Source organism: Camelus dromedarius, chromosome 15, assembly GCF_036321535.1.
Source record: "Camelus dromedarius isolate mCamDro1 chromosome 15, mCamDro1.pat, whole genome shotgun sequence".
Lineage (NCBI taxonomy): Eukaryota > Metazoa > Chordata > Mammalia > Artiodactyla > Camelidae > Camelus > Camelus dromedarius.
Window position 1 is genome coordinate 63,142,427 of NC_087450.1, and position 15,070 is coordinate 63,157,496.

Below are 15,070 nucleotides of genomic sequence, written 5' to 3' on the forward strand. Positions count from 1 at the left end.
AGGTTCTAAAACTTAGTAAATTCAGGCTCTGTCTGAGATCAGAGTCGGGAGGCAGTACCTTCCAGGCAGGAGGGAGGGTCTCCTGGGACCAGTGAAGGCAACCATTCAGTAAAGGTATTTTCTGTAGAAAGGTTGAGCATTTTGAAAGAAAAAATACCATTGGGTTTATTAAAATGCATGTTACTGGGGACCTGGCATGAGGCTTTTCAAAAGACAAAGGTCAGAGATTGATTGGAGCAAACTTACTTTATTTAGCAAACTCTAAAGCTAGAAAAATGTCAATATTAAGTGAAGAAGAACTGAAAAGAGGGAAGCAGAAAGGAAGCAGGCTTAGCCATGTGCGAGGACATGTGTGCAGTGTGTACGGTCACGTGCGTGTGCACATGTGCGTATGTGGTTGTGTCACGTGTGTGCGCTCGTGCACACTCTAGGTGTGATGTCTGATCGTCCCGGAGGGCAGGGTGTTGGGGGAGCAGCGTCTTGGAGGGTGAGCAAGTTGAGATCCGGGCGTCCAGGGGAGGTTCGGCTTTGATGGGAAACACACAGAACCCACCGGCGTTCAGCCGTCACACTCTCCGCCCAGCACGGCACAGGCGGGGCCTGCGTTAGGGATGCCCTGGTGGAAGGTCCTCAGTGTTTCGCGTTACGGCTGCTCTTTGCTTTTATCATCACATGATTGTAAAAGTCAAAAATGCCTGTCACTTTCATACTGTTTGAAAACATCTTCTGTGGGATTTGTGATGCAGTCAGCAATTTAAGTTTGGTGTGAAAGTTAGGAGTAACCTTTGGAGGGAAGTCTGCCCGTGTCTGAGTGATGTGGTGTCTAGACACGGCTTTTGGGCTCATTTGTGTGTGCTTTTTCTGGTAATGTGTGACCTCACTCTTTCCAGTTCCCGATGTCAGTCGGAACGGGGACCCGTTTGTAGCCACGTCCATCGTGGAAGCGATCGCAACCGTGGACAGAGCCATAAACTCCACGCGGACACACCTGTTTGACAGGTGCGTGCAGGAGCAGACGGAGACTCAGGGTCTGGGGTCAAAGAGCGCATGCGATTCTAGGAGGCAGAGTTTTGACCTGTCTTTTCATCTGAAGAAAAACTTTTCCTTTAAAAATCATAAACCATGTTAGCAATGACTTTCTGGGGTCAAGATAACAGAAGGATGTGTACTTTCCCAGTAGAGGCTGGACGGTGATTCACAAATACGACATTTTAAAAAATGTCGACTCATTCTTCTGGCTCGTCACTAACTTGGCCCAAACAAAATATTTCATAAGCTGTCAGTGCATGTGTTCACGTTGGCGATTCCAAAGTGTTTTTTCTGCCTCTGAATTGAAATAGAATAAGGATGTTTCTTCTGCTGTCATTAATTACTTGTTTTTAGTGTTTTTTGGTTTTGTCCGTTTGTTCTGTTGCCTCCCACTTGCGGTAAGGAAGACACCGTGTCGCACGTCTGCAGAAATGTGGCCACAGAGATTTTTAACAGCCATGATTCTCTTTTTGGATGCGGGGACTTTTGCTCCCGGTAATTTGTTCTGTTCCTCCCTTTTTGCCCCAAACGCCCGCTAGCCGCCCTCGCTCCCCGAACGACCTGCTGGCCCTGTTCCGGTACCCGAGGGACCCCTACACCGTGGAGCAGGCGCGCGCCGGAGAGATATTCGAGCGGACGTTGCAGCTGATTCAGGAGCACGTGCAGCATGGCCTGATGGTTGACCTGAACGGAACAAGTCAGTGCCCCGTCCCCCATCTCCCCAGCCAGGCGTCTGCACCTGTGGTGGGCGCTCCCTGGGACGAGGGCCAGCATTCCTGGCCCGGTGTGTGTGATGGTCGTTGTGACTGTGTGGGTTGCGTTGAGCTGGGACAGTCCTGTGGTCCTCACCGGGTCTGATGGGAGGCCCATTGGTGATGAGGTGAGCTCAGCACAGGGGGCCGTGTGCCGTCCTGGCCCTCAGGCTGACCGTCGGGCCGTGGACAGAGGTGGGTCCATGCGATGCCGTGGGATGCAGGTTGCGGCTGTTGGAAAGCTGTTTCTGGAGCTCCAGCAGGTGCTGTGCTGGTGGCAGGGGTGACGGCCCCTCCTCTGTCCCTGGCCCAGGCTGCCCGAGCCTCTGCCAGGCCTTGGGGTGCAGTGCCCAGGTGGGGTCTGGAGGAGGTCTCTTGCTTGCTGGCTCCTCTACTGCTCAGGATCGAGCAGCTGTGAGACTCCAGAGGGCGACTGTGAACAGAGCAGGTGCCTGGTGTCGCTGTTCCGTCCGGGCAAGTGGGGCTGCTGGGCATCTAGCTCCCCCGAGGTCCCTCCCAACAGAGCTCTTTCCTTGGGGGAGCCGCCCGCTCTGGTGTCCCTGGGGGTCCCTCCCTCACCTGGGCAGTTTCACCGCCAGCTCTTTATTGCTGCTTTTAAGTTGAAGTGTGGCTGATTTACCATGTTGCATGCATTTCTGGTGTATGGCTGTGATTCAGTTACAGTGTGGAGCTCTCTGGGGCCCTGGGGCCAGGCCCAGGAGAGCTTGGAACAAGGAGCAGGTGCTGGTGTGTCAGGCCTGCCCAGCCCTCCTGCTGGCACCTGGGCACTCGGCTGCAAGACTCCTGGGTCTGGCGGGCTCGGCCGGGAGGGATGAGGGACGGGACGGTGCTGGTCCCCACCTGACAGCCTTGCTCTCCTGCTCTCTGCTCAGGTTACCACTACAACGACCTAGTGTCCCCACAGTACCTGAGCCTGATCGCCAACCTCTCTGGCTGCACGGCGCACCGGCGCGTCAACAACTGCTCGGACATGTGCTTCCACCAGAAGTACCGGACCCACGACGGCACCTGCAACAACCTGCAGCACCCCATGTGGGGCGCCTCGCTGACTGCCTTCGAGCGCCTGCTCAAGGCCGTGTACGAGAACGGCTTCAACACGCCACGGGGCATCGACCCTGGCCGGCGGTACCACGGCCACCCGCTGCCTATGCCCCGCCTGGTGTCCACAGCCCTCATCGGCTCGGAGGCCGTCACCCCGGACGAGCAGTTCACCCACATGCTGATGCAGTGGGGCCAGTTCCTGGACCACGACCTGGACTCCACGGTGGTGGCCCTGAGCCAGGCCCGCTTCTCGGACGGCCAGCACTGCAGCTCTGCCTGCAGCAACGACCCGCCCTGCTTCTCGGTGGCCATCCCACCCAACGACCCGCGGGCGCGGAGCGGGGCGCGCTGCATGTTCTTCGTGCGCTCCAGCCCCGTGTGCGGCAGCGGCATGACGTCCCTGCTCATGAACTCCGTGTACCCCCGCGAGCAGATCAACCAGCTCACCTCCTACATCGACGCGTCCAACGTCTACGGCAGCTCAGAGCACGAGGCCCGCGCCATCCGGGACCTGGCCAGCCAGCGGGGACTGCTGCGCCAGGGCATCGTGCAGCGCTCAGGCAAGCCGCTGCTGCCCTTCGCGGCCGGGCCGCCCACCGAGTGCATGCGGGACGAGAACGAGAGCCCCATCCCCTGCTTCCTGGCCGGCGACCACCGCGCCAACGAGCAGCTGGGGCTCACCAGCATGCACACGCTCTGGTTCCGCGAGCACAACCGCGTGGCCACCGAGCTGCTGGCGCTGAACCCGCATTGGGACGGCGACACCATCTACCACGAGGCCCGGAAGGTGGTGGGGGCGCAGGTGCAGCACATCACCTACCAGCACTGGCTGCCCAAGGTGCTGGGAGAGGTGGGCATGAAGATGCTGGGTGAGTACCGCGGCTACGACCCGGGCGTCAACGCCGGCATCTTCAACGCCTTCGCCACTGCCGCCTTCAGGTTCGGCCACACGCTGGTCAACCCGGTGCTGCAGCGGCTGGACGAGCACTTCCAGCCCACGGTGCACGGCCACGTGCCCCTGCACAAGGCCTTCTTCTCCCCCTTCCGCATCGTCAGCGAGGGCGGCATCGACCCGCTGCTCCGCGGCCTGTTCGGCGTGGCCGGGAAGATGCGCGTGCCGTCGCAGCCGCTGAACACCGAGCTCACGGAGCGGCTCTTCTCCATGGCGCACACGGTGGCACTGGACCTGGCTGCCATCAACATCCAGCGGGGCCGGGACCACGGCATCCCGCCCTACCACGACTACCGCGTCTACTGCAACCTGTCGTCTGCCCACACCTTCGAGGACCTGAAGAACGAGATCAAGAACCCTGATATCCGGGAGAAGCTGAGGCGGTGGGTGCGGGGCCTGGGGGGCGGGGCGGGGGTTGGGGGCAGAGAAGTGGAGGCGGGGCGGGAGGGCGTGGGCGGCAGAGATAGAGGCAGGGCCAGGGTTGGGCGGTGGAGAGGTGGGGGCGGGGCCCCAGGGGCGGGGGGTGGGGCAGAGAGCTGGGGGCGGGGCTGGGGGCGGGGTGGGGGTTGGGAGCAGAGAGGTGGGCGCGGGGCGGGGTGGGGGAAGATGGGCGGCGGAGAGGTGGGGGCTGAGCCCGGGCGGGGTGGGGGTGGTTTGGGGGTGGCAGAGGGGTGGGGGCGGGGCCGGGGGCAGGGACGGGTTGGGGGCGGCAGAGAGCGGAGGCCCCGGGCTGGGCGTCTGTTGGCTGCTGGTTCCCGTCCCCGGATTGGAGTCTGGAGGGGAGGAGTCAGGAGCGGAGGAGTTTGTGGAGACTGGGAAGGGGCCGCCCGCAGCTGGGAGACCACAGCCACGCCCCCAACGAGCGTGAGGAGATGAGGGGCTTGTCTGCAGGGCCTGGCTGGGAAGTGGGGAGGGGAAGGGAGGGATCAACTGGGAACAGCGTCAGGACTGAGCCTGGGTCTGTCTGGGGCTTCGGGAGGAGGTTCTGCTGCGGCCGCAGGAGCCCGGGCGCCAGAGCGCCTGCAGGCAGGGCTGGTGGGTCACCGGCGGGGAGTCCGGAAGCCTCTCCCTGAACTAGCTGTCACCCAGACCTGGCCGGTCACCGCGCCCTCTGGGCTCCTGCCGCACAAGCAGCGGCTTCGGTCATTCCTGGGAGGGACCTCACTGGGCGGGGGTGGAAGTGTGAGGTCGCCACCCTGTGGGTCAGGGCCCCTTCCTCTCGTGGACAGAGCGGAGGCTACGCTTGGTCCCGTCAGAGGACGAGGGGCCGAGACCTGGTCGCAGGGGGCTTCCCGCCAACAGCAGCCTGCCGGGCCCTTGGCTCTCACATTGCTAACTAGACCTCGGGGCCTCCGGGGACTCACGCCCGCTCTCCTTGTGTTGGGTCCGCCCTTCCTCCTGAAGTCCCTTCTCCCGTTGTTTATCCGAGGTTCTTAGGGAACCTTTAACCACTCGTTACTCTTTCCAGAATGACCCCTCGTGGTCCTTGGACGGAGGAGTTAGGTCCACAGGTCATTGTGCATTTACAGCGTGTGCTTTCACGTTTGAAAGAGTTGTTTTAGAGAGAAAAACCCTCTTGGGAAGACTCACTCGGGGTCCTTTCCGGGCTCTCCGGGTCGCGGAAGGGTGCCTCGCCCGTTCCTAGTTGTGCACTTAGCCCTGCAGCTGAGGCGTGTTCCCCTGGGACCCGCCTGTGCCTGTGGAGAAAATGATTTTTTTTTCATAGTTTGTTGCAGGTTGTGAATAAGTGAACTTCGTGCTCTGGGAAGTTTACTATGTTCCAGCGTTCCTTTGAATCAGTGTTAGGTTGCTGGGTGCATAAACACACCCTCCAGCAGGACGGGGACCTTGTGCCGCCGTGATGCTCAGCCAGGGACTGTGAACTGTCTGCATGTTTTGTGCTTAAGTACCCTCCGAGGTTCTCATCCAGATGGATGCAATTACTTTCCTGGCATTTCTCTCCTTTGCCCAACTTACTTCAAAACAGTTTAAAGAACCCTCTGTCTAGCTTAGCACTACTAGCAGGTCAAGGGTCCCTGGGGGGACGTCAGGGAGACACACCCACAGGAGAACCACGTGTTTGCTGTCTTCTGCGTCAGCCCTGGCTTGCAGGCTGGGAACGAGAGCAGGTGCCAGGAAGAGTGAGGACACAGGGCAGTGAGTTTGAGACGTCATCCCCTGGGAAGCTGTAGGGAGCCCAGGGCTTTGAACCGGGGATCTGGGAATCACATGGTCTGCCTGTTTCTGTGGCGCCCGGTCAGGTCTTCTCATTTCTGGGAGCACAGTGAGGGGCTAGGGCCCATGCCTGCCTTTGTCCAGGGTCTGCACCCCCAGCGTGGGCGTGGGCGTGGGCGGCCCGCCCCTGTTGGCGGGTCACTCTGGGTGGGGCAGACGGAGGGAACCCTGCCTGGGAACGAGTTGTTTCCATTGGGAAAAGCCCCTCAGGCAGAGACCACACTGGCCAGGCTCTTTCCAATTGTATTTCCATCCAAACTAAAGTTCAGTGTCACCGTTCTTGACCTTGGAGAACGAGGGCAGCGGCTCCGTGGGAGGAGCACCCCCATCCAACACCACTGCGCACCCTGCTCCTGAGCTGAGGGGCTGCAGACGGGCCCTGCACCACCTTATCCGCTGCCCCGTCCCTCATCCAGGGGGTGGGGAAGGCGCCTCCGTTGTAGGACGCACTTGAAAGATCGATTTGAGCTTCATTTGAGCAGCATTGAAACTGGCCACCGGCTGCTGTCTGGCAGGTGTCGGAGGACGGCACGAGAGCTTGGATAAGAGTGTGATAGGGTCAGCTTTTTGCTTGTTCATGTATTTTTAAGGAATTGGAAAATTTTGATGAAAAGTTTGTTTTTGAACATTTAAGCACTCCTGTCTTAGTCTTTTGTTCTATTTCCACTTAGTAAGAAGTGTCTTCAGAGCTGATGTATTTTCAGTATGCGGCAGAACCCCAGTAATCTTTGCGAAGTGTGTCTTTAGCTTATATCGCTTGTAAAAGAAGATTGGACAGGTGTGTGTTAAGATGTCAAGGTGTCTCTGAATGGTCAGGAAAGGCGTGGCTTTAATTTCCTTGCTTTCTGGACTGCTCTAAACTGCACAGTAAATGTATCTGTGTGTCTGTTTTCTGCGTGTATATAAGCAGAAAGTAGGACATTTCTTTAAAAGATAACAGGTAGGTAGGTGCTTTAAAGAAAGAGCAGTGAGTTGGACTTGTTATGTGAAGGTCCGAATAATGACGGAGAAAACGAACCCTTGTCCTCGTCTCTGGGGGGCTCTCCGCCAGCTCCAGCTCCGCCCAGTGAACCGAAGGCCCTGCTGGGTTTTGCAGGCTGTATGGCTCCCCGCTCAACGTCGACCTGTTCCCGGCCCTCGTGGTGGAGGACCTGGTGCCCGGCAGCCGCCTGGGGCCCACCCTCATGTGTCTGCTGAGTTCGCAGTTCAAGCGCTTACGCGACGGGGACAGGTAAAGGCAGGTGCGCCTGCCACCGGGTCACTCGGCGGGTGGCCACATGCCGGCAGTGTTTCTGGAAAGTGGCCTGAGCGGGCTCTCAGGGGGCTCGCCCTCTGCAGCTTTAGTCCGGACCTCCTGGTCTGTGTTTTCTGAGTGGGGCTTAGAGCAACGTGTGCGTCCACCGCTACGTGACCCCTAAGTGCGCCACTGCGATCTGCACCGTTGGTGGGGCTTTCGAGTCCCGTGCGCGCTCTGAGCTCGCTCTCGCCCTGGGGACGCAGGCTGTGGTACGAGAACCCGGGGGTGTTCACCCCGGCCCAGCTCACGCAGATCAAGCAGACGTCGCTGGCCCGGATCCTTTGTGACAACTCAGACAACATCACGCGTGTGCAGCGGGACGTGTTCCAGGTGGCGGAGTTCCCGCACGGGTACAGCAGCTGTGACGAGATCCCCAGGGTGGACCTGCGCGTGTGGCAGGACTGCTGTGAGGGTGAGCGTCCCCGGGCCGGGCCCAGCACCCTCGCACTGATGGCGTGGGTACAAGTGCGGACGGGAATGGGCTCGGCAGGGCAGGCGGGCTGGAGGGCGCTTGTTAAACCACGGTGAGTCCGCACGGAGCCTGAGACAAAGTATGAGTGTGAGGGATCTGGGATGCCCAGGGACTGGAGTCAGTATGACAACTAAAATACCAAGTAAAAGACAGAACACGAGGCTTTCATGGCGTTTGCCTGTAGTTTCTTTCCCAGTTGGGCGGCCTGTGTATCTGTGCCCCACAGACGAGAGATAAGCAAGAAACACAGCCACAGAGCATCAGACCAGCTGTGACTTAGAAGTGTGTGCGGTCTGTTCTGCGTCCGCAGTCACTCGTGCAGCCGGAGAAGCGTGCTGTAAAACCCCTTCTGGGGAGGTGAGGGGTGACGGGACGTTCCTGTGGGAGGTGGCCTTGAGCTCCAGAGCCTGGAGGCCCTGGGAAGTGGTGGGGCGGCCAGTCCTGCGGCTTCGGGTGGTTTCTGGACACACCGTTCAGGCCGCCCGTGGGGCTGCTGTCCCCACATTGTGGCTCCTTCTCGACATTCCGAAATCCCGCCCGTGGTTAACCTCGGCTTCGTGTTCTGATTTGAACATGGTTTTGGTTTTATTCAAACTATGATCAGAGACCCAGGAAACATTCAATCTGGGGGACATTTAGGATGCATCCCGCGTAACCCTGCTCTTCTGTGGTGAGGGAACCGAGGCCACCAGCATGGGGAGACCCGCACGGGCCATGTCCAAGCTGGGCGCCATGGGCGAGGGGGGCCCGGGCCCTGGACCCCCGCCTTTGCTCCGCAGGCCGGTGGCCACCAAGTGTGGGAACCAGAGTTTTCTCTTCCACCTCTTCCCTGTAGAAATAGTTGTGGTCAGCTTGCTTCTACTAGAAACCAATTTAAGGAGCTGTTATTTTCAATATTAAGTATTCACGTCTTGGCGTGTGGCATGTGTGTGTGTGATCTGGTCCTGTGTCTGCCTCTGTGGGTTCTCCTCTCTGTTTATGTATATTATACACGTAACATAATACGTAAAACATGTCCTGTGTTAAGCGTGTACATGACAAATGTAGTTTGTAACCTTGTAGGAGAATTCACGTGAAATTAAAATTTTCCTAGCCGAGTGCCCAATTTTCCAAAGCATTTAGATTCTCATTTTTATAGTTTTGGGGAATTTTTGTTTGTTTTAGCTTTTTTTAAATCTTCTGACTGGTTTCTCAGAGTCACAGCACTTGACCACACATATGACAGAGAAGTTGATTCTTGGATTTGCAGAAAATTGTTCTCTTTGAAAATCATTAGGAAAAGCCAGTTCTGTTCAGATGCAGAAACTCCGTTTTCTCAGAACTTGGGCAGATTCTCGTAGTTGCTTAGGAAGGCGCAGAGAGGTTCCCTGCTCTTTGCTCCCAAATCTGAAGCCCGCGAGGGCCTGAGTCTTCAGTCCAGGCTGAGTCCCCCGTGGCGTCTGACAGGGCCTTTCCCGCTGTCGCTGGTGGCTGGTCAGAGAGATTCAGGCATCCGCAGTGAGACAGCCTTTCCTGGGTACTTTTCCTCTTAAAATAGCAGGCATGGCCCTCAGCTCATAAAATCATAAAATGCTTTGTAAGCTTTATCTGTTTTCATTTTGGCCTAAAAGCCATACCCAAAAAGTAGCAGGAAAAAAACGAATCAAGGGTTTATAGGACCAGATGTTGACTGCTATTGAGTTTTCAATCCAACTTTTATAAAAACTCACTCAGCGCAGACTTTGCTGAGCTCACGTCTCAGCCACGCCAGCGTGTGTTTCCGAGCAGGACTCCCGCGCGTCTCCAGAGAAGCTAAGGAGTGGTTCCGGGGGGCGGACCTGCTGCTTCTGAGCAGAGTTGTGAATTTCAGCTTCTTTGTGGGGGCTGATGAGTCACAGGGGAGAAGGCACACACATATACACAATTTTGAAAATTTTTGGAATAATTGTGGAAATTGTTGAAGTAGTACAAAAACTCCGATGGAGGGGAACAGCGGTGCACGACTTGGGGGCCAGCTGTGCATGGGGACCCTGGGAGGAGCAGTGGGAGGTGGAAGGCCCCAGCCAGGCCGCCGCTCAGGGAGCGGTGAGCGCAGGGCCCCTCAGCCCCGCGGGCAGGAGCACCAGGGTGTGTCCCGTGGGAAAGGCTGCGATACTTGCCGGGGTACTTGCTACCCCCTGATGAGAGCCGCCGACCACTGACCTGCCTGCACTTTGCTCTCAGACTGCAGAACCAGGGGGCAGTTCAACGCCTTTTCCTATCACTTCCGAGGCAAGCGATCCCTTGAGTTCAGCTACCAGGGCGTCGAGCCTGCCAGGGATGCCGGACCCCGGGAGATGTCAAGGTAGGGCCGAGTCCCGCGTGGAGGCTGTGCACCCTCGCATGGGGCCGGGGGCGGGGGGCATCCCACATGGCCCCCACGTGGCACGGCCACTCCGTGTCCCCCAGCCTCCGGCAGACTGCGGCTAGCACCCTGTCACTGGCTCCGGCTGCACCGCGGGTCTCACCGCGCGGTCTCACTGGTCTCTCCCGACCTGCCCGTGCAGAGTTGGGAAACAGGGGAAGCGTCCCAGCAACGCCACGGCCGCCGCCTCCGAGCGCCCACAGGTACCGGGGACGAGCGACTTCAGGGAGTTTGTTCTGGAGATGCAGAAGACCATCACGGACCTCAGGAAGCAGGTGAGGGCTCCTCGTGCCTGTAGCTCAGCCGTCCTCTGAATCCTCATGTGTAGGCCCCATGTGCGTGTCTCCCAGGGCTATGGAGGGAAGTTCTGCCCAGACAGGCCGGGGTCCTCGGTCTTGGAACCCCCAGGGACGTCCCTTTTGTCTTTTTGCTCCTGCTTGTCTTGTCTCCGGCCGGGCCCAGAGATCGGGGACCTTAGCCATGGGCCACGAGTCAGTGCCATTGGGGAGGAATGCTTGGTCCCAGGGATGCTGGCTGAAGCCTCCATGGAGCCACGGGCTGTGAGCAGCTCAGAATCGTGACACGGGTGCAGAATTCAAACCTCAGTCCTGCCCAAAGCCACTTCTTCGGGAAAGATGGTCAAACCTCTGTTCCCAGGGAGGTCTGGTGGCGGTCAGGTGCCCTTGGATGAGGGAAGGGCACTAGCACGTCCGCGTCTCCTAGGGTCTGCAGGTTTGCAGGCACGAATGCTGTCTGCCTCCGCACGTCTGCACTGGGGCCTCAGTGTAATTCCACGTAAGCAGGAGTGGAGAGTGAGGTCTCGGATTAGTAGGGAGCATGCAGACCTCAGAAGGTCACAACCGCAGGGATTCCTGATGCTCTGGAGCCGTCCAGAGCCAGGCCTGGAAGCGGGGGTCTTAGCGCAGGCCTCTTGCTGCGCTGGGAGCCCCAGTCCTCAGGCTTGGCCTACTTTGTGTCCCCTGCCGCAGGTGTGGTGCTTGGCCCCTCCACACCTGCCCTGTGCCTGTCCTGCACCTCTTCCTCCTCAGGGCCAGGGACAGGGTGGCAGCTCAGGTGCTGAGCGCGGACACACGGGGACGGTCAGGCAGAGAGGGAGGGCAGGCCGGGCACCCTGCTGGGCTCGGGGCTGCGGGGAAGCCCCCTCCCCCCCCCGAGCTGGAGACACAAACCCAAGCGGATCCCTCAGAGCTGATGGTCGAGGCGTCTTGAGGGCCCAGCCTGGGGCAGGGGAGCGGCACCCTAGGAGGAGTGCGCAGATTGAATGGCTGGACCGATGGCCCGAGGGTCCCCCTGCGAGTGGAGGGCGGGATTGGGGTGAGGTCACCGCACAGATGGCTCAGGTGACCGAAGACGGAGGGCAGCAGGGCGGAGCGATGCAAGGACAGCGACCCCACACCCAGTCACGCCCGGGACCCTGGCCCTGTTCAGACCTCACTTAGCAGTCAGCTGAGGTGTGGGGACGGTCTACACGAGGTGGGGGTGTGCTTGCCTCTCACGTGCTCCAGAGGGACCTGGGGGGCTGCGGGACCCTCCACGGTGCAGAGACCCAGGATTTCCCGCCTCAGCACCCAGTCAGCACCGCTCGGCAGGGGCTGCCGTGCCGCCAGGAGCAGCAGCGGCACGGCCCCGCGCTCCTTGGAGCAGCTGGCACCGTGTGTCCCCCGCTGGGCGCTCGCGCTGAGGCGGCAGCGTCTCCCCTTCCCACGAGGTAACCGCTTGGCGTGTTTGCGGTAAGCGCGTTTCTCACATCAGTGCGGCAGCAGTCAGGCCGTGGTCCTGGAGCTCCCGGGCAAACAGCTGCCCAAGGACTACGCTGCAGGTTCTTTAGGAACATTCGTCTCAGTCCCTCTTGGTCGCCAGGCATCACTTCAGTGAAGGAGCAGCTGTGACCCCGAGCTGACCTTTTCCTCTGTGTGACCCACGCCTCCTCTGCCTTGTGCAGATAAAGAAGCTCGAGTCCCGGCTCAGCACCGAGTGCGTGGATGCCGACGGCGACCCTCACGCCAACGGAGCCAAGTGGAAACGGGACCCCTGCACCGCCTGTGAATGCCGCGTGAGTGTGGACTCTGTCTGGGAACCGGGTCACGAGTGCTTGGCTGCCGACGGCTGGGCAGTCAGAGCTCTGCTGTGGCAGAGAGGGCGCTGTGTCCCTGGTGGTGGTCTGCACTGGGGATGATGGAGCCCTGGCCCCTCCAGCTTCTCGCTAGTCGGCCCTCCTTCTGGTCGACACCCAGGGACAGGGTCCCACGGTCCCCAGTGGGCAGCGTGGAAGATGTGCAGCTGTGGTCTGGGGGACGGTGGCAGAAGACGGTGGAGGCGGGCTGGAAGGAGTGGGGTATCTGCGCTGTGAACCAGCCAAGAGAGTCAGCTGCTCTCTGATTGCAAAGCCCACCCAGCAGGCCAGATGGGGAGGGAGAGTGTGACGCAGGCCCAGCTCTCCCGGGAACTGACCGGCCGGCGCCGTCTCTCCTCCAGGACGGGCAGGTCACCTGCTTCGTGGAAGCCTGCCAGCCTGCCGATTGTCCAGCACCCGTGAGAGCCAGCGGGGCCTGCTGTCCAGTCTGCCCGAGCGACTCCCCAGGAAAGAAGCCTTAGGTGCCTGGAGGCCCAGAGCGTCTCCGTGCGTCCTCCATGGCCGCGCCAGTTCGTGGAGCGCAGGCCAGGGGCGTTGAGGCTCGGGGGTTCCAGGCTGCGGCTCCGGCTGTGTTGGAACTAACCCAGGATCCTTGCTCACCAGGAGACCCTGGAGCAGACGTGGGCGGGAAGCAGACACGTGTCCTAACTTCATGTTAGATTTCTCAGGTTTTTATTTAATTTTTTTAATGAAAAATTGGTGCTACTATTAAATTGCACAGTTAAATCATTTAGGCTCCTAAATTGATTTCAGCTAATATCACCATTTCTTCTCAACTGAAACTTAGTCCTGCTTGTTCCTGATACCAAGAGCTTGCAGGCCCGTCGCCCAAGGGGTGGGCACAGAGTGGAGCTGCTGGCAGAGGGCGTGGGATTTACGAGAAATTCAGTATTTGGCAAACGGAATGGAGTCTCTGTGGAGCATGTTGGGTGACGCTCTTGGGGGTGACACAGGCTCTCGTCCCCCATCACCCCACGTCCGCCAGACCACAGCCCCTCCTCCGGTCCTCCGCAGCCTCCCGGGGCCTCGCCTGCACCGCAGAGCAGATGTCCCTGCCGCCCGCAGCCCCAGCACATCGTGCAACTCGGCACTCTTTTCACCCGGATCATGAGGTTATTAAGCCGCGTTTAGGAACAAGTCTTGAGTTCACGTCCGACCTGCATATGCGCTACCTAGCGTGGACCAGAAATGAAAACTCTCCGTGCTGTAGCGGACGGTGCCTACTGCTCCGTGCACGTGCCAGCTCATGCTCCGCTCCATCGCCGGACTCTGTCCCGCTCGAGCCCACGGAGAGTCATGACGCCCTAGATTCTTCTGCCGACGGGAGGAATTCGAATGTGGGGAACTTTCTGACTGCAGGTTGTGTGAGTGAGTTAAAGCAATCCCTGTACCTCATTTGTATTTTCAAAATGCACGACGCTTTATGAAATCTTGCCCACGTTTTAGTGTTAGACACGGCAGGAGTCATTTCTACTCTGCAGAAGTTCTTACAGAATCCAGTGAAAAGCAACTTTCATACCTCATGGTCTGTCTTTTTAATTGACCAAAAACCTCCTGTTTTGTTCCAAATACAAAGTGATCTGTGTTCTGAGAAACATGTCCTGCACATTCTGTTCTGTTCTGCAGACGCTGATTAGAGTGTCCAGTGGGAGCCGGGCCTTGTGCTGGGCACAGACGCAGGGCCCGCCTGCCCTTCCCAGCAGAGACCCAGGAGGACCCTGGCTGTCTCCGTCCCCTGGGGAGTCCATCACGGGGGCGGCGGGGCTGGTGGTGGGGAAGGCCAGTCTCCGGCAGCGTCTGGCATGCAGTGAGCAGTTGAGAGCCTGGGTTTAGCCCAGCACAGCCTCCTTCTCCTGCAGGAGCGCCCGGTGCCTGCATGCTCATATTCCAGCCCGAGCAGCTTGAAACAGTCCACTTGCCTTCTGCCCTCACGTCACTAAGTGATGAATAAAAGCCCCACGTCCCATGGGGCACCGGATTTCTTTTGAAATTGTAAGTCGAATTGAGTAACCAAATCCTGGAACAGATTTCTGTAAACAGAAGGAGGAAAACTCTGTCTGAAAGTCAATGGTTCTGTAAGTTGCTCAGGTGTGAAAGGACCACGGAGCCCACACTCTGCAGTGTTGGCGTCTGGAGGTGCCCGGGAGGCCTGTCTGCGGCCCCGTGCGGAGGCGGCCGGCTCGCAGGTTAAGGCTTGTGGCCTGGGCGGTTGTGGAAGGATGGCACTGTCTCAGCCGACGGGGGCGGTCTGGTGCGCAGAGCAGCTCCGCGGTGCAGCTGGGATGTCCGCAGAATCACCGGTGGGGGGGAGGGGCAGAGCGGGTTTCATTCACTTCTAACCGTTTGCCGACAGCAAGTGCCTTTCTTATGTTCATTGTAACCAGTACATCACCAAAGAGACGTTTGCACTATGTAACGATGCCTTTCGGTTCCAATAAACGGGCCACGTTTCCAGATGGAGATTGGACTTGCTTCTTTCACGGGCCGACCACTGGCGGCTGTGCCTGCCCAGCCCAGGGCTGACAGCGGGAGCGGGCGAGGGGCAGGGCCCAGAGGCCGCAGGGAGCCCCGGGGCTGCGAGCACTACATCTGTAGGAGCGAGGAAGGCAGGTGGAAGGGGCTAGTTAAAAGGGAGTCCGTCCTCACGCGGAGCTGGGGTGCTGTCCTGGCGGACGGGGCTGGTGGGAGCGGAGCTCTCGGGAGAAACCTGCAGCCCCGCCCTGTCCCTGATGT

The 15,070-nt window shown here is 59.1% G+C and overlaps 1 protein-coding gene across 4 annotated transcripts in view; it reads left to right on the forward strand.

The window, feature by feature from the left end:
* Positions 1-14,797, forward strand: part of PXDN (peroxidasin) — a 60,009-nt gene extending 45,212 nt beyond the window's left edge. For 2 of the 4 annotated variants that reach the window (XM_064494771.1, XM_064494770.1), the window contains 9 exons: positions 891-999; positions 1,569-1,726; positions 2,675-4,178; positions 7,127-7,261; positions 7,531-7,739; positions 10,002-10,122; positions 10,325-10,457; positions 12,146-12,256; positions 12,679-14,797. In XM_064494771.1, the coding sequence (XP_064350841.1) occupies positions 891-999; positions 1,569-1,726; positions 2,675-4,178; positions 7,127-7,261; positions 7,531-7,739; positions 10,002-10,122; positions 10,325-10,457; positions 12,146-12,256; positions 12,679-12,798 (2,600 nt within the window). In that variant the 3' untranslated portion in view covers positions 12,799-14,797. Of the gene's footprint in view, positions 1-890; positions 1,000-1,568; positions 1,727-2,674; positions 4,179-7,126; positions 7,272-7,530; positions 7,740-10,001; positions 10,123-10,324; positions 10,458-12,145; positions 12,257-12,678 lie in introns of those variants that run through there. The other 2 variants (XR_010384322.1, XM_064494772.1) reach the window with 2 other exon arrangements.
* The last annotated feature ends 273 nt before the right edge of the window (positions 14,798-15,070 follow it).